The sequence below is a fragment of the Thalassophryne amazonica genome, chromosome 22, assembly GCF_902500255.1.
Source record: "Thalassophryne amazonica chromosome 22, fThaAma1.1, whole genome shotgun sequence".
NCBI classification, from domain to species: Eukaryota; Metazoa; Chordata; class Actinopteri; order Batrachoidiformes; family Batrachoididae; genus Thalassophryne; species Thalassophryne amazonica.
Window position 1 is genome coordinate 14,947,271 of NC_047124.1, and position 24,042 is coordinate 14,971,312.

The window sequence follows — 24,042 nt, forward strand, 5'->3', positions numbered from 1 at the left end:
CGTCAGAAATGCATAAGAAATCCATGCAACGACACTCTCATTTGCCAGACTCAACTACTGTAGAAGCTTACATAATGCTGGGGGTGCCCGTCAAGACGCTGATGCATTTTGATGTCTTGCTATTGTTTGAAGGTCACAGCTGTAGAGTCTCATCTCATCAGCCACTGACTGTGGTTCCCAAAAGTTCTCTTAAGCTCTGTGAGTACATGGCTTTTTGTGTTTTAGTTCATATTTGTTACCCTTGTATAGAAACTCATTTCTGATCTTGTCATAGAGAATAAAGATTATAAATTAGTGAATAGAGAATAGAAATTATGTGTGTTTGCACATATCCCATCATTATCTGCTCCACCCACACATCCACACTGCATTCGATTAGAACAGATTAGATTAGATTAAATAGAACTTTATTGATCCCTTGGGAAGACTCCCTCAGGGAAATTGAGGTTCCAGCAGCATTGTATAGCAGCACACAGGGTAAGAAGCACACAGAGTATCAAAAGTGAAAAAAGAAAAACAGTTTACAAATATAAATATAAATACAAATACACAATATAAATACCAGACATACTGATCAATACTGGTTTACTGGCTACTATTGTTCCTCTCATTCTCATTCCTGACATATGTCTTCCTATTGCGCCTCCTAAAGCTGGTGTTGCTCAGGTCTTGGTTGGATAAAAGGGAACCACACCACCTATGGTTACTATTAACTAGTGACACGGAGTCATACATCACCTTTCCACTGGTCACATGACCTTTGACCCTGGATGACCTTGAAAAGTCAAGATCAAGGTCATAACTGTTTACCTTAAACCATTTGGAGTCAATATAGATTAAACATGGTGGAAGGATTGTGTGTTAGTCAAAGATAGAGTGATTCAGTTTCAAACCAAACCAATCAAATGTCAAGGTCACACTGAAGGGTATGTTATGGTATCAGTGGACATATTATTAATCTTTTACCCCTCAGTCTTTGCATACCGGTTTTTCTGTTTACTTTGTGTGTGTGGTGTTTTCTCAGAAGTTTCTTGGAATTGTCCCAACTAATCTCTTTCCTATAACCAGACACTTAACGTCTGCCAAGCCCCAAAGTGGAGATCAGACAAAAGGTCGCGGGGACTCCGGAGGTCCTAAAATCACACTACATGTTATCATGTTCGTCTGCTTTTGATTTCTAATCTGTCATTAGTGCTCACGTCCAAAATTAAACCTGCAGGGAGTCGCCTAAAGCTGAGACAGATTTCCAGCCGCTACCTCCTGCCAAAGTGTTGCAGATTGTTTCTGTCAAGTTTCGTCATCGTATGTGCGGTGACTTTAGCACAGCGGTAACCAATGAGAAGCTCCCTGGTTTGAGACCGTCTGTGCCCCATACGCCTACTGCACCCAGAGTTATATCAGGAAGGGAATCTGGCATCCAGTGTGCCAAATCAACATGGCGATCCATACTGGTGGCCCCAAACAAAAAGCGGAGAAGCAGAAGATAATTCATTAGCAATTCTGTGGGCATCACTGAAATTTGTTTTTGAAATATCTTGCAGGCATTGGGGAAAATTATCAGTTTTTACAGTCGGGCCGCAGGACAGCTGTGGAACTGTGACACCACAGAGTAAGAAAGCATTCGTGCACAGCTTGGTGATTAAGTTCAGTGCTACCTGTAGTTCAGAAAAATAGGTCCTGTTGACCCTGAGGCCCTTTGGTACCTGTGCTTATCCTCAGGTCCTGGAGTGTGAAGCGGATTATAGATTGCGACTCCCTATGCACAGGACACCAGTCTATCACTGGTTACTTCTCCAGCCAAGGCCCATTTACAGCTGAACTGTCCAAGGACACAAACAGGAAGCGTTTCCAGAAAGCCAACCCATGTCTACGTATTAGTGACTCAACTCCAATCCCACAAAGTATAGTCTGACTGTTCACTAATAGTCTCATTTGTTTGCATTAGTTACCGTATACATAAGGTATGTTTCATTATTAACATGGCATTGAATTATTGATGTTTAAACTGCTGAAAGTGGCCCATTAAGGACTTGGTGTGTTATTGATTTGTGGTGTTCAGGTGCACTCAGTTGTTACAGTGAAAACCAGAAGAAGGTTTCCGAACAAACTGTGTTGAGGTTTGTATTCATGTCACGTGTATGATGTTAAGACATCTCATTAACACTGGTATAAAACCTTTTTATTTTAATAACATATTGTAAGATTCTACATTATTGATAGAATATAATGTATCAAAAGCTTGCAAGATAAAAAAAAAAAAAAAAGCTGTGGAAATAGCTAAGAAAAAGCCACTGCTGGAGATAGTAGCTGTTTTTAATGTAAACTGGTTGCAAACCACAAGTTATTATTATTATTGTTGTTTATTTTTCTAAAACAGGTTACAACTCCTTCATGTTACTATATAAATTTTATAACCAAAGTAATTTGAACAGTATTCACTGTTACATGCAGAAAAAAATCACATATACTGAAAAAAAAGAAAAGAAAATCTATTTGAATTGCTGTCATTGGATGAATGAATGAAGTTGGTCCAAATTAACAAATTGGTTTAGCTATTACTTGTTAAGTTAATTTTGATCAACCTAATTAATTTGAATGTTACAATTTTAAGGACTTTGTTAAGTTGATCCAACAATTCTCTTTTTTTAGTCTAATAATAAGGTACACTATATATATAGAGAGAGAGAGAGAGAGAGAGAGAGAGAGAGAGAGAGAGAGAGAGAGAGAGAGAGAGAGAGAGAGAGAGAGAGAGAGAGAGAGATCTATCTATATCTATATCTATATATAGATATATATATATCTACGAGGGATGTCCGTAAAGTATAGGTCCTTTTTATTTTTTTCAAAAACTATATGGATTTCATTCATATGTTTTTACGTCAGACATGCTTGAACCCTCGTGCGCATGCGTGAGTTTTTCCACGCCTGTCGGTGACGTCATTCGTCTGTGAGCACTCCTTGTGGGAGGAGTCGTCCAGCCCCTCGTCGGAATTCCTTTGTCTGAGAAGTTGCTGAGAGACTGGCGCTTTGTTTGATCAAAATTTTTTCTAAACCTGTGAGACACATCGAAGTGGACATGGTTCGAAAAATTAAGCTGGTTTTCAGTGAAAATTTTAACAGCTGATGAGAGATTTTGAGGTGATTCTGTCGCTTTAAGGACTTTTCACGGTGCGAGACGTCGCGCTGCGCTCTCAGGCGGCGTCATCAGCCTGTTTCAAGCTGAAAACCTCCACATTTCAGGCTCTATTGATCCAGGACGTTGTGAGAGAACAGAGACGTTTCAGAAGAAGTCGGTTTCAGCATTTTATCCGGATATTCCACTGTTAAAGGAGATTTTTTTAATGAAAGACGTGCGGGACGCAGCCGACGCGGTGCGGCGGCACAGGAAAAACACCTCCGTGTTGATAACCATTTGTTAAAATCCAGGCGGCTTTTGATGGCTTTCAGTGGAGTGAGTATATGAGAAATTGTTTATCAGCTGGACATGTTCCAACTTGTCCTCAAGGCTTCCAACAGAGGTGTTTTTCCTGTGGCGGCTGCGAGCCGACGCTGCAATCCGCCCGCACGTCTTTCATTAAAAAATCTCCTTTAACAGTGGAATATCCGGATAAAATGCTGAAACCGACTTCTTCTGAAACTTCTCTGTTCTCTCACGACGTCCTGGATCAACAGAGCCTGAAATGTGGAGGTTTTCAGCTTGAATAGGCTGATGACGGCGCCTGAGAGCGCAGCGCGACGTCTCGCACCGTGAAAAGTCCTTAAAGCGACAGAATCACCTCAAAATCTCTCATCAGCTGTTAAAATTTTCACTGAAGACCAGCTTAATTTTTCGAACCATGTCCACTTCGATGTGTCTCACAGGTTTAGAAAAAATTTTGATCAAACAAAGCGCCAGTCTCTCAGCAACTTCTCAGACAAAGGAATTCCGACGAGGGGCTGGACGACTCCTCCCACAAGGAGTGCTCACAGGCGAATGACGTCACCGACAGGCGTGGAAAAACTCACGCATGCGCACGAGGGTTCAAGCATGTCTGACGTAAAAACATATGAATGAAATCCATATAGTTTTTGAAAAAAATAAAAAGGACCTATACTTTACGGACAGACCTCGTATATATATATAGATATCTATATCTATAGATAGATATCTATATATATATATATATATAGATAGATATCTATAGATATATAGATATATCTATATAGATATAGATATCTATCTATATCTATAGATAGATATCTATATATAGATATATCTATATATCTATAGATAGATAGATAGATAGATAGATAGATAGATAGATAGATAGATAGATAGATAGATAGATATGGTATTGTATGGTAAGCATGTCAGGAGTAGGCACTTTTTTAAAAACCGAGCAGTTGCGCAAGAAGGAGACTTGTGAGGGAAGCCACCAAGACACCTAATCAACTCTAATTGAGTTTCGGCTTCATGATTGTGGACAAGCACAGAGAAGGAATTTCTTTAAAAGAAAGCTATGTAATTTCAGCTCCAGTTGCTCAAAAGCCACACGGGAGACTTGAGCCTAGATTTGATTGTTTTTCCTGTTGTTGTGTTTCCTGGTTCCTCGAACCTCCTTTAAAACTCGAGGAGACCGATCTTTTAAAGCCGTAGCGCCTCGTCTCTCTGGAACGAACTCCCTCTCTCCCTGCGATCCCTGGACTCTGTTGAGATGTTCAAAAAGCAACTAAAGACTCTACTTTTTAAACAGGCTTTTCATGGCCAAAAATCTTTTAGTACTGAGTGTTTTACTGTATATTTTTATTGTTTTACCTTGTAAAGCGCTTTGTGACCCCTGTCTGTGAAAGGCGCTATATAAATAAAGTTTACTTATTTACTTACTTACTTACTTTCCTTGTATGCTATATTGTTTGCACTAATAAGATGGTGTTTCTTTTAGCATGGACACTTCCTCAGTGTAAGTACAGCTTGATTGATTAAAATGAACCATTGCTTTACTCCTTTGAAGCTGGTCCTGTATCTACTTTGACAGCACTGTGGCTGTAAATAATGCAGTTTGCAGTGGAGCTCGATGCATCACAACTTACTGACCTGACATTTGATAGCACTGTTTTTCGGGCTAAAAGCATTGGATTTCACTTCATCTGTCATTTTTCTTCAGTCTCTTGCCATCTTTTGCTCTCTCCCATATTGTTTCCCTCCTGTTCTATGTTGTTGCAGCGTCTCCTCGACAACTCCGCCTCTCCTTGTTTCTCTAAATCTCGCTCCTATTTTTGGTCTGGCTGATGTTGATTATTCATGCCTTTGCACGGACTGTACACAGAGAACTTCCAGAAGTCAGGCTCGTCATATTACACCTGAGCATCCACCTATGACACTCTCCCTCCTGTGGGAGCACAAACGCATATAGTCACCTGCAAGCCATTGAAGCACACATGGAGGAACCGACATCACATTTTCTATCACATTACTGAAAATGAAAACACAACAAACTTAAACACTGTCAGGAGAAATTTAATGAACATCTTTATATGATTAATATTGTCATAAATGTTCAGACCTGGAATCAGATGCATTATCATTACTCTGACTTCTTACCAGTGAATTCTGGCATTCCTCAGGGATGTGCTCTGGTTCCTATGCTGTTTAAGGTTTGCATGAACTGGGTAGGGTTGTGAAAACGTAATGTTTAGGTGTCTCTGTTGACAAGAAAAGGTTTACAGACTCATATTTTGCAGACAATGCTATGACATTTGAGAAATTAATGAACTAAGACTAATATTAAAAGAGGAACCTTTTCTAAATACTTGTTCCTTGAATTGCAACAGAAGACGGCAACCAGTGAAAAAGGTTTTTCTGGATATTAGCGGATTTGGGGCGTGCTACTATGTATACCATAGATTGTTATGTATGCATGGCATTTTTGAATGTTGAACCATAGTATTAAAAAAAAACACTAATCATGGTTAATATATGTGTTTAATCTATGTGATTAGCAAATGCATTCATGCAGTTGATGCTACCCGCTAGGATTAGCTGCATAGCGTCAACTGTGGTTAGCATGATTGGAAAAAAAAGCTAAAATACCAAAACTGACATGTTAGCAATTAAGCCAACAAATTGTACACATTACAAAATCTACTGAACTGAGTATTTTCTTGTCATAAAAAGCATAGTTCTTAAAGGTACTCAACATGACATAATTATCTTACAGTGTTGTGTCTAATTTGCCATGTGATTCCAATTTGTCTGCAAAGAGCCATTTCCTTGCCAGAAATCCTCTCACTGGGTCGTTTAATACCTCAGGGTTGTGTGCCTGGTGCACTCTGGTTTAAAGGGAACGCCAGGTGAAGCAGACATATAGACCGGTAATCAAGCCCTGTTAGGAAGTTTCCGCATCTCTTGTTTTTTTTTAAACAAAAAGGCAGTTTAATTGTGTGTTTCTCATTTCAGGTGTAAAGAAAATTTGTGGTTGTGAATTGTGATTTTTTTTTTTCTGTATATAAGTCGCATGTCCTCTCAAACTAGTAAAAAAAACGTGACTTATACTCTGGAAAATACATTATGTTAATGTGTATGTTTATGTTGTGATGTGTTGCGTGAACAGGGTGTGTATCAGCCTTCTGATACATTTGGGGAGGTATGGCAGCCAGGAAGTATTGATCAGAGTGAACAGTTTTCTTGTGGAAGGTTAAAAAAAAGAAAAAAAAAATACAAGGAATATCAGGACTTTGGTCTGCATGAGTTACAGCTCAGCACGACTCAGTGAATGAGTTAGGTTATACCAGAGCTCAATCAGCCCAGCTGGAGATCAGAGAGAGAGAGAGACCAAATGAGCAGGGAAAAATGAGGTGAGGGACAGCATGGAGTAAGCAGCAGCGAGAGATGAAGCAGATTACAGCTATGGCACGTGCACGCTCACATGCATGCTCCTTCACCTCTCTCTTTCTCTTCTGTGCATTTTTACAGCAAACCGGCATCATGAGCGGCAGCATGGTGGAGGTTTTCCTCTCTCCTTCAAGAGAGTGAAGAGAGAGGAAAAAGGCAGGAGAAACCAGCTGAAGAAACCAACTGGAGAAACCGGCAGGAGAAACCGGCAGAAGAAACCAGCAGGAGAAACCAGCAGGAGAAACCAGCAGAAGAAACCAGCAGGAGAAACTGGCAGGAGAAACCAGCAGAAGAAACCAACTGGAGAAACCGGCAGGAGAAACCAGCAGGAGAAACCAGCAGAAGAAACCAACTGGAGAAACCGGCAGGAGAAACCAGCAGGAGAAACCAACTGTAGAAACCAGCAGGAGAAACCAGCTGAAGAAACCAGCAGGAGAAACCAGCAGAAGAAACGAACTGGAGAAACCGGCAGGAGAAACCAGCAGGAGAAAAAAGAAATTCAAGCTTCTCTACTACAGCAGGAGAAACCAACTGGAGAAACCAGCAGGAGAAACCAACTGGAGAAACCGGCAGGAGAAACCAGCAGAAGAAACCAACTAGAGAAACCGGCAGGAGAAACCAGCAAAAGAAAACTCTTGAGGAACCAACTGGAGAAAACAACAGGAGTAACCAGCTGTAGAAACTGGCAGGAGAAACCAACAGGACAAACCAGCACCTGAGCATGTGAGTCTCTCTTCCATTCTCTTCTTTGAGTCCAGCAGAACTTGACCCATGTCTTGGAAAGTGGACACCCAGATCTGGGTGCTGCTGTGCCCCCTGCTCTTTGGCCTGAACCTGGCGAGAAGCCCCACATTGGGTGCTGAGGAGTTCCAGAGCACTGTTGGAATGCCGCCTCTGCAAGACGGGATTGACATGACCGTCCAGCTGCAGCCGGACCTGCAGACGGAAGCCCAGACGGAAGCACGCACAGATGGACAGACTCTGATGGAAACACAGACTCAGCACACCACCAGCAACTACACAGGTGAGTCTGTCTGTCTGTCAGGTGATATTTTTATGCCTGTGCGTTGGAGCACTCATCGTTTTACTCCTAAAGAATTCCCAAAAATTTGAGGAAAGAAAATCTGATCACAAAATTTGACCATAAAGATGTTAAAAGATGTCAAACATGAGACAGGGCCACTAACAGAGTGCACGCCTCCACCAAGTCTGAGAAATTCCCAAATATTCCAATGGGATCAGCAACTTTGCAGCATATATTTAGCCAGATGTACAAAAAGGTCAGCAGGGCAGCTCTGTCAGGTTAGGTAAAGTGCTCAACTCGTAGCTTATTCAAGTCAACTCTGGGAACATCTGCATGGGTCCTGGATTGCAACCACGGAGGCACACAACTGCTCCATCCCCTTGGCCTTCTCTAGCCACTGGGGTTTTCAGCACCGAGGAAGTTGCGTGCTGGATCATGCACAGAGAAACTCACCACATAGGCAAATGAGTGTCAAAGCTGACACTCCCTCACAATGCAACTCATCTGAGGTTCTTGAAGTAAAAGCTTCCAAGTCTCACCTGTAGGACAGGAGGCACCAGGACTCTAAATACTGGGAAATTTGCTATCCAAGGTATTGACATCACCAGATATCTATGTCCAATAACCTCATGACTCCATGAGCTCTTCCCAGACGCCTCTCGATCACAAGGCAGAGGACCCGGAGATGAGAATGTCATTGCTGAGATAACCACAGGTAACCACATACAGGTATGCTTCCGATGGCCGAGACCAGGAAGTCATTACAAGCCTGGATCTTAGTGATGATCCAGGATCATCAAACCTGGACACTCTGCTTCTGCACAACCAGGGTATCAAATCATCCCATAGCTTATTGATGTTTTACTAAAATCACCTGCTAAGTCGTACTGAAAGGCGGCTTCAAGCTCATATTTATGGCTGCAAGGTCATGTGACTCACAAGTTCTTCGTTATCCTGGATGTGTAGTGTTGATTGGTATAAATCCTACCAAACATTTGGGATTAGCGGGTGAACGAACATATAGACAGTTTCTTGAAAGATCATGTGATGTTGTTAGTGGTTTAAATTTTGCTTGTATTTCTATGATGTATTATTAATGGTGTTACATTTTAATTACTTCAGCAAATGAACAGTTTAGTGCTTTTCTTGCATGCATGTTGTAAAAGCATCACTAGCACAGTCTGCATCACTTCACACCCACCGGAGCACAAACACCTTTTCTCTCTCCTCTTCTTGCCCCTTATTTCCTTTAAAACCTTTTATCTCTAATTATGCTGTTCCTTGTTCTCTTAATTCTTTGTCTGTTTCACTCCATATCTTCATCTGTCCCTGGCTGCTCATCACGTGTACGCACAAACAGCCAACAGCAGAAGACCAACTGCAAACCTCACGTGCTGAACACACACACACACACACAGAGCACAAAAACACACATTTAGCCCAAACTGTGCCAATCTTCTTAAAGGTTTATGGAATAAACACACTTACTTATTTTGACAGGGCAGGAATAAGCACTTTATACTTTAATAACACACAGCATGCATAAATTATGCCAGAGCAGAGAATTTGCATGAGAAAGCTTCCAAAACCTCCAAATCCTAAAGGTGTGATGAAGTCTGGGTGATTTTTTTTTCTGTGTTAATAAATTAAAACTCTTCCAGCTATATTTAATGCATTAGAGCAAATCTTGTACACTAGAAAAAGTGAATGTGGAGGGCTGTGCACTTTGCAGTTTGCATAAAAATGCATGCCTTCTTTAATTTCAAAAAGTTTTAATTTAGTTAGATGTATTTAATATTTTTGCTTTTAACTAACCTCATGTAATTTTGCGGAATCTGTCGGCAAAATCTATTTAATCAAAGTCAATGTTTGCATTTTTGAGCATACAGCAACAATTTTTTAAGCATAAATGATTATTATTTTTAGGGTAAATCTAAAGAAGTGTTTTTCCAGGCTGCACGTTCATTAACTTTAAACCAAGTTCGCTTTCAGGTTTTTATATGGTGTGTGATTTTAATTTTTTTTTTTTTTTTTTTTTTTGTAATACTTCCATGTCCTTCCTGATATGGGCTTTCAAAGAACAGCTCTGTAGCTCAGTGGTAAAGTCGCTGACTGGCAATCAGAGCTTTCGAAAGGTGCAAGTTCGCATCAGAGGGGTGGTGTGTTTTTTTTTCTTTTAAATATTCCACATAAGTGGTATAAGGTACCAACTGGTTTTTATTTTTTTTTATTTCTTCCACATAAGCAGCGCTACGTGCTGCACCTCGCACTGTTCCTGTTCATAAGACACCGGCGCGTGCACGAACTCTCGCACCAGGTTCATGCACGCCTGCTCGTCGGCGCGATGGTTCATGGTGCACTCATTTCGAACTGTTTCGCACTGTTTCACCGTACTCGACCAGACGTCGACCAAACTTCGCACTATGTGTGAAGGGGCCCTTAGTGTTGTCTTACTTTGGAAGTGTTTTGGCCTGTATTGACCACCATAGCTCACGGAATCAGATAGAGCCAGTTTGCATGTAAGTTACGTGAGTTGTGTTCTTGTTTTTTTTAATTAATATTACTATTTTTGTATGACCTTTGCCAAAATAAACCCTTTAAGGGTAATTCCGAAGTTGACCATCATCCACATATCATAAATTTAGTGGAAACCAGCCAAAGGACCTCGAAGGAGCAGAGGAACAAACAAGCAAACATTTCTCATGTAATGTGGAGTTGCGTCAGGAAGGGCATCCGGAGTAAAACTTGTGCCAAATCAACATGCAAATCCATTTTGACGGTGACCTTGACCTTAAATTATGTAAATTACTTGCAGGACACTTTGCTTTGTGTAAATGGCATTCTAACTCAGGAAGATCTTTTACAAAGTTTGAACAGCCTTAAACTCTCCTCCTGCATCTGTTTGTCTAAAGTTAAACTGGCAGGACAGATGCATGAAGGCTGTGTGCTTTCAGGCTGCATCAAAATGAGCCATGTCTCATTACACGAATCATCCAGGAATCCATGCTGCCTACTGTTCCAGGAAGGAAATTGATCAGTGTTCTGCTATCGATTGCCTAATCTTCCTCATTTTACACCGGGGCTGCATTGACTGACTTTTTCATTCTGTGAAGTTTACATTCTGCAGCCTGGTCGTCATTTCAAAGTGGTAAAATCTTTAAATACAGTGGATCTGGAAAATATTCACAGAGCTTTACTTTTTCCACATTTTGTTATGTTACAACCTTATTCCAAAATGGATTAAATTTTTTTTCCTCAAAATTCTACACACAGTACCCCATAATGACAATGTGATTTTTAGGGCGCGAGCAGGCAACGTCCTACGAGGACCCTATTGTAATTGTGCTGTTTATTATTATTATTATTATTATTATTATTATTATTATTATTATTATTATTATTATTTACTATTATTATTAGGGCCCGAGTAGGCAAAGTCCTACGAGGACCCTATTGTAATTGCGCTGTTTATTATTATTATTATTATTATTATTATTATTATTATTATTATTAGGGCCCGAGTAGGCAACGTCCTACGAGGACCCTATTGTAATTGCGCTGTTTATTATTATTATTATTATTATTTATTATTAGGGCCCGAGTAGGCAACGTCCTACGAGGACCCTATTGTAATTGCGCTGTTTATTATTATTATTATTATTATTATTATTATTTATTATTATTATTATTATTATTCTCACTTGAAATCGAAATTTCGGCCTCTTCCCATGCTCAAAAACTCACCAAACTTTCCAAAGTCGCCTGATTGACTTGAAACTTCACATGTATGATGACAGTTGGCCCCTGAACACACCTACCCCTCTGTTTGTACACTGAGCGCCCCCTAGTGGATGAACATTCAACATGTCATAACTCCTTCATGCATTGTGTGATTTGTTTCAAGTTTTAACTGTGTGATGAGTGGTTGCCCCTGCATGCACATGCCCACATGTGGTCACAAGGGCACCCACTGGTCTGGGTAGGCAGTTGCGCGGAACGAGGGCCCGTATATGACTGCTTGCAGTCCTAGTTATTATTATTATTCTCACTCTTGAAATCGAAATTTCGGCCTCTTCCCATGCTCAAAAACTCACCAAACTTTCCAAAGTCGTCCGGCCGGATCCAAAATTCGATATTTTGGGGGCGTCGCACATGGTCGCAGAAAAATCGCGAAATAGCGCCCCCTAGAAATTTTCAAAAACCCCTCCGCATTGGGCTTTTTTCATCGTAGCCTCACGAAATTCGGTACACATATTTACCATACCAGGACGCACGAAAAAGTCTCTTACTGTCATGGTGAAATATCGACAGGAAGTCGGCCATTTTGATTTTAAGTTTCGATTTTGAGCAAATTTTGCCATTTTTGGCCATTTCCACTACTTACATTTGAACGAACTCGTCCTAGGGATTTCATCCGATCGTCTTCAAATTTGGTCAAGATCATCAAAACACAATGGTGATCAAAAGTTATCAAACGATTCTAATTAAGTCAAAAGGCATGGCTGCTAGGGATCGTGAAACTTTGGCGAGCTTTTCGGAGCACGCCATTTCACTTCGAACGGCTGTCACACCCACATACTTCATCGTAGATCCTTCAAACTTGCTGGACATGATGAGGGCTCCGCACTGAACGTCTACATATCTTAAGTTCCCACCTGCGCCATAGCGCCCCCCAGTGGTGGCGGGAAATGTCCTATTTTTACTTTAAGAGGTCCTGATGTCACATACTTAACCCAATCAACTTCATTCCACTTTTAAAACATGCAGAACAAATTGGTGAACATAGGCAATAAACGCCGTGAAGTTACGAGTAACGGCGTCCGTGTGGCGGCGTACCGAATATTGCCCATTTGCCATGAAATTACGTTCTTCCTTTTGACGGCTTTAATTTTGTCACATCATCATGAAAATTGATACACAGGTCGAGCACGACAACCTCTTACAATTCATAGGGGCGTCGCCCATGGGCGGGGCAAAATGCCTCAATAGCGCCCTCTTGAATCTTTCAAAAACCCCTCCACATAGGGGTTTTTTTGGAGTACGGAGATGAATATTGGTACACGTGTGACTTGCATAGATGTACAAAAAAGTCTCTTGCACCATGGGTCTATTCCAAACAGGAAGTCGGCCATTTTGAATTTTCTTCTCATTTTGGCGTGATTTCCACATGTTGTATTTGAACGAACTCCTCCTAGGGATTTTGTCCAATGCACTTCAAATTTCTTCAACATCACCCACAGACGATACTGACCAAAAGTTATCGAAAGCTTTTCTTTATGTCGAAGGGTGTGGCCGCTATGGCGCCGCCATTTTGACCCTTCGCCATGGAAAATCAAGTCATGATAACTCCTTCGTGCTTTGCCTGATTGACTTGAAACTTCACATGTATGATGATGGTTGGCCCCTCAACACACCTGGCCCCTCTGTTTGTACATTGGGCGCCCCCTAGTGGATGAACCTTCAACATGTCATAACTCCTTGATGCATTGTGTGATTTGTTTAAAATTTTAACTGTGTGATGAGTGGTTGCCCCTGCATGCACATGCCCACATGTGGTCACAAGGGCACCCACTGGCCTAGGCAGGCGGTCGCACGGAACGAGGGCCCGTATATGACTGCTTGCAGTCCTAGTTTATTTATTTATTATTATTATTTTTTTTTTTTTTTTTTTTGCAAATTTATTGAAAAATAAAAAAAAACTCTCAGAACTCACATGTACGTAAGTATTCACAGCCTTTGTTATGGAGCTTAAAATTGAGCTCAGGTGCATCCTGTTTCCACTGATTATCCTTGAGATGTTTCTACATCTTAATTGCAGTCCACGTGAGGTAAATTCAGATGCGTCTGTAGACCTCAGAGACAGGATTGTCTCAAGGCACAAATCTGGGGAAGGGTACAGAAACATTTCTGCTGCTTTGAAGGTCTCAATGAGCACAGTGGCCTCCATCATCTGTAAATGGAAGAAGTTCAGTTCCACCAGCACTCTTCCAAGAACTGGCCGCTCACCTAAACTGAGTGATCAAGGGAGAAGGGCCTTAGTCAGGGAGGTGATCAAAAACCTGATGTCAGAGCTCCAGTATTCCTCTCTGGAGTGAGGAGAACCTTCCAGAAGGACAACCATCTCTGCAGCAATCCACCAATCAGGCCTGTATGGTAGAGTCGCCAGACAGAAGCCACTTCTTAGTAAAAGGCACATGGCAGCCCACCTGGAGTTTGCCAAAAGGCACCTGAAGGACTCTCATCCCATGAGCATTAGTGTATAATTACTTCCAACAAAGAACTGATGGCCCTTTCATGGTGGCTGCCATGTTGGTACAGTGGCCCAAAAGGGACATCCTGCATTTTGTATAATCCCTGTTTCCAAAGAAATGAAGACATGAAAGTAAACAAAATCCTGACCAGGGACAGCACAATGCAATCTGTAACCTCACCACTAGGTGACATTAAATTCTACACACTGTAGCTTTAATAAATGCTGCATGATTTGTATAACATAACCTCAACATCTCTAAGAGTGTGTATGATTCAACCCACCTTTATTTCTGACTGCTGAAATGTGATCGTGATTTTGATCTCTGTTTCACATACACACACACACACACACTGCGGAGCGCTGCAGGCTGACGAGCTGCACACAAAGCATTTGCTCGACCTCCTGCACGTATGACGAGTGGCAGCAGCTCAGTACCACAGCACTCGTAGGACACAGTCAGGGAGGGTCTCAAATGAGCCTTCTCGGTTGTAGCAGTGGGAGCAGGCTGGAAACAGCTAAAGGGCAGGAGGAACACAAGGGAAATGCAGCGATGGCAACATGACAGTCAGAACTATTGGATCATGAGAAAACACATTCAGCGCTTTTACAACTTCAAGAACTTGCTGACTTTTAGTGTGTGTGTGTGTGTGTGTGTGTGTCTTTGGAAGAGAAATGACAGAAGTAGGAAGAAAGCAAACACTAATCTTACATTATTTATACCATAAAGGGCCCTATCTTGACAATCTATGGTGCACTGTGTAAAATGCATAGCGTAACCACATTTGATACATGTTCAACTCTACTTTGTTATTTACACAGGTAAAGAGTAATACCTGCATTGTGAAGGAACGTTTGGCCGTGTGGCGCAAGCATGTGAAGGCGCCTACGTTTGACCTGATTACAGTAGATCCAATGTAAAAAAAAAAAAAAAGCCACAACTTAAATTCGTCCCTTTGAAATATGATACACACAGAAGAAAATGTATCCAAATAACAGAATTTTATTATGTTTCTCAATTAGACATGAAATGCAGCTGATGTACATATTTAAATCATGTAGATCAAACAGACTGTTTTCAATGTGGATGGTTAATTTAAATTAATTTCACCTTTAAGAGGGTTTACAGGGTGTAATGCACTCATGCATGGCTTAGACAAACATGCATGAAATCTTATGCACGCAACAAAGGAGTGAGTTTTATTCAGCTCATACTGACTTTGTTGGAGGAAAGATTTATGATGTTTGAAATCAGGTGATGTAAAAAGCAGGAGGAACAAAGAGACCAAGCAAAGTGCACCACGCTTAATTAAATTAAACTCTGACAGAGATGACATTTATGTTTAACCTTTATCCATCCAGAGGAAAATGCCAAAGGAGAACAGATGGAGGGATGTTTGCTTTCATTTTGGTCTGTCTAGTTTATGTGGTTGTTTTATTTCTGAGCATAATATGAGTCCTGTACGCTGAAAAACAGCCCTACAGCATGATGCTGCCACCACCATCTTCACTGTACTGTACATGTGATAGCTTAGATTTTTTTATTTTTAATAAATTTGCAAAATGCTAAAAAAAAATAATAAAAAAAATTCACATTGTCATTATGGGGTACTGTGTGTATAATTTTGAGGGGGGAAAAATGAATTTCATCCATTTTGGATTAAGGCAGTAATTTAACAAAATGTGGAAATAGTGAAGTGCCAAACCTGTATGTATGTCTGCACATTTAATTCCATGTTTTGTTCATGCATAGCTCCACATATACTCAACAAAAATATAAACGCAACACTTTTGGTTTTGCTCCCATTTTGTATGAGATGAACTCAAAGATCTAAAACTTTTTCCACATACACAATATCACCATTTCCCTCAAATATTGTTCACAAACCAGTCTAAATCTGTGATAGTGAGCACTTCTCCTTTGCTGAGATAATCCATCCCACCTCACAGGTGTGCCATATCAAGATGCTGATTAGACACCATGATTAGTGCACAGGTGTGCCTTAGACTGCCCACAATAAAAGGCCACTCTGAAAGGTGCAGTTTTGTTTTATTGGGGGGGGGATACCAGTCAGTATCTGGTGTGACCACCATTTGCCTCATGCAGTGCAACACATCTCCTTCGCATCATCCGTGAAGAGAACACCTCTCCAACATGCCAAACGCCAGCGAATGTGAGCATTTGCCCACTCAGGTTGGTTACGACGACGAACTGGAGTCAGGTCGAGACCCCGATGAGGACGACGAGCATGCAGATGAGCTTCCCTGAGACGGTTTCTGACAGTTTGTGCAGAAATTCTTTGGTTATGCAAACCGATTGTTTCAGCAGCTGTCCGAGTGGCTGGTCTCAGACGATCTTGGAGGTGGACATGCTGGATGTGGAGGTCCTGGGCTGGTGTGGTTACACGTGGTCTGCGGTTGTGAGGCTGGTTGGATGTACTGCCAAATTCTCTGAAACGCCTTTGGAGACGGCTTATGGTAGAGACATGAACATTCAATACACGAGCAACAGCTCTGGTTGACATTCCTGCTGTCAGCATGCCAACTGCACGCTCCCTCAAATCTTGCGACATCTGTGGCATTGTGCTGTGTGATAAAACTGCACCTTTCAGAGTGGCCTTTTATTGTGGGCAGTCTAAGGCACACCTGTGCACTAATCATGGTGTCTAATCAGCATCTTGATATGGCACACCTGTGAGGTGGGATGGATTATCTCAGCAAAGGAGAAGTGCTCACTATCACAGATTTCGACTGGTTTGTGAACAATATTTGAGGGAAATGGTGATATTGTGTATGTGGAAAAAGTTTTAGATCTTTGAGTTCATCTCATACAAAATGGGAGCAAAACCAAAAGTGTTGCATTTATATTTTTGTTGAGTGTATGTATTACGTGTGTGTGAATGAGTGTGTTCCAGTGCTTGGGTATTCTCCGTGTGTGTGAGTTTGAATCTTTCATGCAGGGGATCCTAATCTTTATTTAATCCAAAGTGTTCTGAGTGCTTCACTCACAGACGTACTGCAGAGAAGAATACAGCAGAATGGATGTTTGGTCGATGGTGTCAGGTTGCCAGGTGTGGAGTTCAAAAGGTGTATTAGCACCCCAATGGTACTTAAACGCTCTGACTGGCAACTCATGGTCTCCACAATGACAGAAAGCCTTTTCTCAACAGGCCAAATCAACAGGACTGAGCAAACTCAGCACAGTGTCAACACCCACAGCTAAAGCTCTTCAGTGAGGATCAACAAAACATTCAGGCCAACATGCATTTTTAATCATTTCAGCATTTATTCTACAAAGGTATTTGGTTTGTTCTCACCAACTCTGTGTATTTTTTTTCCATCTCTGTGTTTCGCCTCTTGGGGAGGTGTTGTGTTACTTCGGTATCTTTAGGGTCTGATGGCGTAGTGACGAGGTTCCTGCTGCAGCATGGCAACAGTCACTGAAAAAAACCCACCTCAGATGGAGTCTAAAACACACACTGTCACATAAGTGAAGACTTTTCTTCACCAGGCTGAATATATGTGCGAGAGAAAAACACGCAGGAGCTGCACACCATATTTGACCATGACTGGATGTCTTTATACCCCCAGCAAACAAAAAATGTGGGGGGTATATAGTCATCACCCTGTCCATCTGTCTGTCCATGAGATTTGTAAGCGCAACTTCTCCTAAACAGTTTGATGGATTTGAATGAAACTGCACATGGTGGTAGCACTCCATGTGAAGATGTGCATGAAGGAAAATGATGTTGGTCGAACATCTTCAAGGTGAGATAATTGGAATTTTGTGTTTAATTGATGCATTGCATGATGTTGATATCGTAAGTGCGACTCCTCTTGAACCTTTTGGTGGATTTGAATGAAACTCCACACAATGGTAGCACTCCATGTGATGATGTGCAGGAAAGAAAATAATTCTGGTCTCATGTCTTCAAGGGGAGATAATTGGTCTTTTGTTTTTCTTATTACATAAACAGATGTTGGCCAATTTTCAGGGATTCTGTCATAAAATATTTACTAGTACCAATATGTAATACATGCAAGCAAGTATTATGGCAAAGTATCATTTTATTAGCTTGATCTTATAGAGCTCTCCTGAGAATCTTTGGTTACTGCTGGAATGAATTTGTATAGAGTGAGTAGTGCAGCAGCTAAGAGAATATTTAGTGCGAAATCCCGCAATTGGTGATACAAGCATCAAATGCGCCACAAATATGCCTTAGACATTATTCTTTTGAAAAAAAAATGAATAACCACTTGAATTTTCAGTAGGCAGCCAGGTAGAGGTCAACTGAAGAATTACACAGGGGTCAAAATTAAAAATGCTCCAATCAAATTGAAAACTACACCACATTATTTGTCTGATCATAACGATTCCAAAAAGGTATAGTTTGGACTATCTATGACTGTTCAGGAGTTATGGGGTAAAAATAACAAAAATGGTGACAAAGGTCAGTTTCAGTTTGTACAGGGGTCAAAAGTTAAAGTTGTTCCAATTTTGATAAAAAAAAAAAAGAAGATGCAAATTATTAGTTGAGTTAACAGGGTTTTAAAAAGGAATAGTTTGGACCATGTATTATGCTTGTTACAGGGTAACACGTCACATGTCATAGAATCCAATGGACATTGACCTTGTTTGACCTTTACTTTGGAGACCAAGCATTCAACACAGTCAAAACTATGTGGCTGCAGCATTTCTGCCCCTGCATATTATGACAATTCTGTTTCATGCTGTTGTTGTATTTAGTTAGTATGGTCATACCAGATGGTCACCCCACTGAGTCCGGTCTGCTTAAGATTTCTTCCTATGATGAAAAAAAAAAGAGTAATTATATTGTATTGCTGAGTCATCATGCTTTTCCCCTTTTTGTTTATTATTCAACCAGAGTTCTAGTATTTGGAAATCCACCCAAATGCAACAGATTATAAATAAATTTCAAAGTTAGTCATAGGTGAACTTTTTTGATCACATACAACAAAACCCCCCTGATTTTCATTGTTTTGTTTTTTTTTAGCAAAAGCTCATAAGAATAGGATACAGGATAATGGGGTTGCAAAAAAGTAGTTTCCCTAATGCCTGCTCTTGGGTGGGGTAAGATCTAGACCTTGTTCATATTCACCACTTTGAGATGACTTTTGTCATGTATTCATGAATTGAATTGTTAATGTACGTAGGTTAAGAAGTCTCTGAGGAGAAAAAAGTGGCTTTTAGTTTTGGCTTTAAAAGCCAGCTTGTCCTTATTTTCCTGCACTGTACCCATGATGCACGTGTCTGGTGTGTGTGCCTTTGTGTGTATATAAGTGAGACAGAGAGGGAGGGAGGGGATGCCATCATCCTCACACAGGATCACAGGATGCTCACTCTGCAGAAATCCCCCCCATCTGTCGCCCGCAGTCAGCCAAAGCAGCTGAAGTGTTCAGAGGGTGCAGTCACATAACAAACAGCAGCGTGTCATCAGCAAAACATCGCATCAGCAGCCATCTAAAACTGTGCTGCCACTTTGTCCCAGGAGTTTTAAAATTGACTTTCAAATCTGTAATTCAGTGCAGATTTGCATTTTCAGATGCAATATTTATCGACATTTAACAATTAACATGATGAACTCCTGAAATTCCTCCTTAGAGTTACACAGCATTATAATTTATTTGTTTGGTAAATTGTTGCAAATTTCCAACAATAAGTGTATTTTTCATTTTGTTCACTTTTTTCAGTCAGACTGATGTGGAATTAATATTAAATCAATAATCAGTTTTTGTATGAAGCAGCTGTTTGCATGGAACTCAGGCGTCACATCAAGTAAAACATAAATAATCAAATATTTCTCCGTTTTATTGCAATTATTCTGCACAGAACAACACGCCATATTATTGGTGGTAACTAGCAGTGGTTGAGAGAAGGGGAGGGGCCTCTTCTAAAAGCTGATTGGACCCACTTCCCTATTGCATAAAGGCACATTCTCAGTATCATGGTTGCACACTGCACTAATCTATGCTGATCTCTACCACCCCAGACCTGTTGGTACATTTCTTCTGCTTTTCTTTTATTACTAAACATTATTAGCGTTACTTTGAAAAACTGCGCATTGGCTGTGCATAAAAAAGGTTTGCACAGTGCAACAAATATGAATTTTTGATGATAGATTATTTTCAAGAGGTGTGGATGGACCAGTTATCTGCCTGTGTGGTGGCCATCCAAAACCCAACGCGGTGTCTTGGTGTGGCGGATGTGGCAACATGCAGCATAGCCGATCTGTTATGGTTTAGCACACTTTTTTCTGCAGGTTGTCTTTCCCAACGTAATGCCTGATGTACCTGGTGAATGAAGCATAGGTGGGTTTGAAACCAGGACCTTGTATTTGGGAGGTAAATGTGCCAACTGGTTATTTATTTTTATTTATTTATTTTTGTGGTGCAAAAATCTGTCTTTTGAGTGAGATCTTTCTGCAAAATGTGTGATGTTTTGCAGAAACATCAAGACAGGACTGCCCGAGATTTCCTGAGAGCCTCCAACTCCCTGAAGCACGATCTAACTATAGCCACTGAGTCACGAGAGCACTCAGAGGCAACGGGATTTGTGTTTTGTAGCATATGCAAGTTAAATACAGTCCTTTCTGTCTCTCACACACTCCAGCCGTCTACCTAGTGTAACTGTGAAAGTACCCAAACAGAAGCAAAGGCGCTTTGGTGAGGAAAGACAAATAGTAGTTAGAAAAGAGAACCGACAGCTTCAAGGTAGTATGACATGAGGACAACAAAAACCCAACTAAAACTGCTCATGCTGGGGGTCAACAGCTGATGATGGATTGTTGCAAATCTCTGTGAACCTTAGGAAACCACATATCCTTTGACGGCTTTATAATATTCAACAAAAAGGACCATTCCTGCACTTTCAGTCAAAATTTTTGTTTGTTCTTGCCTCAGGTCTGTCCTGCATCAACCTCTTGCCACCACGTCAAGGTTCCATCTATGTGGAAAGTGGCACAGGCGTGTCAGTTGGCACCGTGTTGGCCTTCTGGTGCAATGAGGGATACCAATTGGTTGGTAGCGGCAAAATTGACTGCCATGTCAGGAATGGTAAACCTCAATGGAGCAACTACCTGCCTGTCTGTGAAGGTAAAATGTGAAGTATTGTATTAGCAAGCATGAGTTACAATGGTTATTTCAAACTTTGTAGCCTTGTGATGTTCACCTTGGGTGTTTTGAGCCCAAAGTATAACCACAGGTCTTTAGCTCAGCTGGCCCCAACTTTGGTAGAACTACCTTAATTTTATGTTTAGCTATTGGATGGACAGACTGACCACTGTATCCACACAATAACCTTGGAAGCAGGTGAATCCCTGCAAAAAAAAGTTGTGAGTTAACGGAATGGTTGAAGGGCTCAAGCATCAATTGCTTCCTGGCATTGAAGTATCCTTTGACGAGGTAGTACATCCCAAAACTGCCCAACCTTGTGATACACTGTCTCAATACAAACGTGTGTGAATAAAATCTAGAGGAAGAATAAGAAAAAAATAAAATACAAGGGAGGTTTTTTTTGTCAATATTTGAACACATCCCTTGGGACACCAAGGACAATTAGATTAGATTTGTGAATAGCTGTTGCAAAGTAAAAATCAATCTTTGGAAGAAGATATGATTCTTTAGGAATTAAATAAATCACAGACCTGTATGACTCCCCAATCCAGGAGAAGTGGTAGACTCCGATTGGCTCTAGGCTACGGAATCTGGGGATTAGGCACTGGTTCCAATGGGTCTCAAGGCCTCTATTGGATGGACCTCTGTAATGTAATTTCTTCCTTCCACAGTGATCCCCAGGCCGGAGAATCGTGGTCTGAGAGTGGCTGTATTTGTCTCAGTGGTGAGCGGAATTGTCATCCTTGCCATGTCGCTGTCCTTCCTCATCTGCTGTCTGCAGGAACGATCAGGCCGTGAGCAAACCAAGAAAGATGGACGGAGCAGGTAGCGCTGGAGAGAGATGCCAATATGAACCCCAAATATAACACCCAGTGAATCCCAACTGACCTTTAAGAACGTTTAATGGTTTCAGACACACTGATTCTAGTTCTTCTCAAGTTTTTTCCCCCCAAAGAACTAGCAAAATGATGAGATGCTGTCATTCTCAGACACAGAGACAAGTGTTCAGCCCGTCACAGTGAGTGCTGGCTAGAGAGAGAAGAGGGCGAGTGGGAAGCCTTTCCTCCCCCAAAGATCTTCCATTTGTCGCAGAGGATGAACCCTCGTCTGGCGCCTGACAGCCCCCTCTACTTGACTGGAAGCCTCAGTGGATACGAGAACAGAGGATACCAAAGGTAAACCAGCAACGAAAATAGAAAGACTATGCATATAAGTAGCTGTAATTCCTAAATGATGAATGCGATACTTTTGTTAAACCCTTGAATTAAAGTTAAAAGTCTTCACTTCATTTCAACCCCATTGTGGTGGTGTACAGAAGCAAAATTAGAACAATTCTCCCTGTCCAGTTACTTATGGATTTGACTATACATTACCCTAAAGTGAGTTCCTCCATGTGTGCAATTAAGGTGATGGGTAAGCCAACATTTCCTCATATAGGCAGCTACTGTATGGCAATGCACCATGGACCACCAAAGGGAATTTACTTTTTAGTAAAACTGCACCGTGTCATTTGACATTTGACCAGGTTTAGTGCACGTGATGTTATCATCAGTAATTTTGGCATGTGAACTTCAAGGTTTCATCCTCTCTTTTCTGAACCAGGAGTCAGGAGAGTTTGCTGAAGCCCTCTCTGACCGGGCTCTACCACTCCGAGTCTCAGCTTAACCCTCATGTCGTGCTGCAGAGGGTCCCTACCCCGACAGCACCGCCTGCCCCTTCTGCTCCGTCTGCCCCCCTCTACTTCCAGCTCCCCTCCTCTTCTGACACCACCACAGCTGACCAAACAGCCACTCACATCCAGCCTCATGTCATGGCCCAGTACGCCATGCCTTCCTACCCGCCCAATCCTAACACAGACGTACCTTCCTACAGCCACCCAACCCCAGCACCCATCTACCCCAACCCCAACCCAACACCACAGCGGCCATGGCAGTAGCTCTACTGTACATATTCCTTCACAAAAAACAAGTGAGCGTGAATTTTTATGGCGTGCTGTTCTTCTTGATGTTGAAGGAAACATGCTGCAAGAAAGCTGCATTTGTCATATTTGAGGGCCTCACAACACCACAGAATGGTCTTTTCCATGTTCTTCCTTGTTTCTTAAGAGTGCTACAAGCATGATGTCACAAAAAAGACGCGCTGATGTGGAAAAATAAGAAAGAACTGCAGAGAACTACTTTATGTACCTGCAGTTTGAATTGAACCTCAGCGAGACCTGAACACTCCTCAACACTTACTCAAGAACTGCTCTACAATTTGGCAAAAGATCTTTGAAGAAAGTCGCATCTCAGTCTGTTTTAATCTGTAAAAAAGTGAAAGGCTGGCCAGCTGAGCAAGAGACACACCAGATTTCCTTCAAACCTGGTCCAGCACTTGGTGTTTATGACTGAAAACCTTCACCAAAGGACAGCCAGTAGTCTCCCAGTTTGGGCAGCTCACACTCGCCAAATATAACACCAATTTCTTTTGTGTTAATGCTGTAGTATCAGACTTCCTGACATCCTCAACCTCACTACAATAAAGATCTATGAACTTAAAGACTTAACAAGATGCAGATGTTATATTACTATTTTGACCTATCCTAACTATTTTAACCAATTCTACTTTGTTTATACTGTGCACTGTTTTGGATCAGAGCTTTCTGTCCTTTTACAGCTTTTAACCCACACAGTGATTTAAGGGTGGAATTCCAGTAGCAATTAAAATGCCATTATTTGTAAAAACCACTGAATAAAGCCAGCATTTTGTTTTTGTTGTAGGATT

General features: G+C 41.3%; 1 protein-coding gene across 2 annotated transcripts in view; it reads left to right on the forward strand.

Moving 5' to 3' along the window:
- The first annotated feature begins 7,579 nt into the window (after nt 1-7,579).
- The window catches only part of zgc:162331 (uncharacterized protein LOC793007 homolog), a 32,681-nt gene continuing 16,218 nt past the window's right edge, over nt 7,580-24,042 (forward strand). Inside the window, exons 1-5 of one of the 2 annotated variants that reach the window (XM_034163106.1) lie at nt 7,580-7,895; nt 21,067-21,258; nt 21,951-22,104; nt 22,269-22,454; nt 22,882-23,222. In XM_034163106.1, coding sequence (XP_034018997.1) covers nt 7,643-7,895; nt 21,067-21,258; nt 21,951-22,104; nt 22,269-22,454; nt 22,882-23,215 — 1,119 coding nt within the window. In that variant the 5' untranslated portion in view covers nt 7,580-7,642 and the 3' untranslated portion in view covers nt 23,216-23,222. Of the gene's footprint in view, nt 7,896-21,066; nt 21,259-21,950; nt 22,105-22,268; nt 22,455-22,881; nt 23,239-24,042 lie in introns of those variants that run through there. The other variant, XM_034163105.1, reaches the window with a different exon arrangement.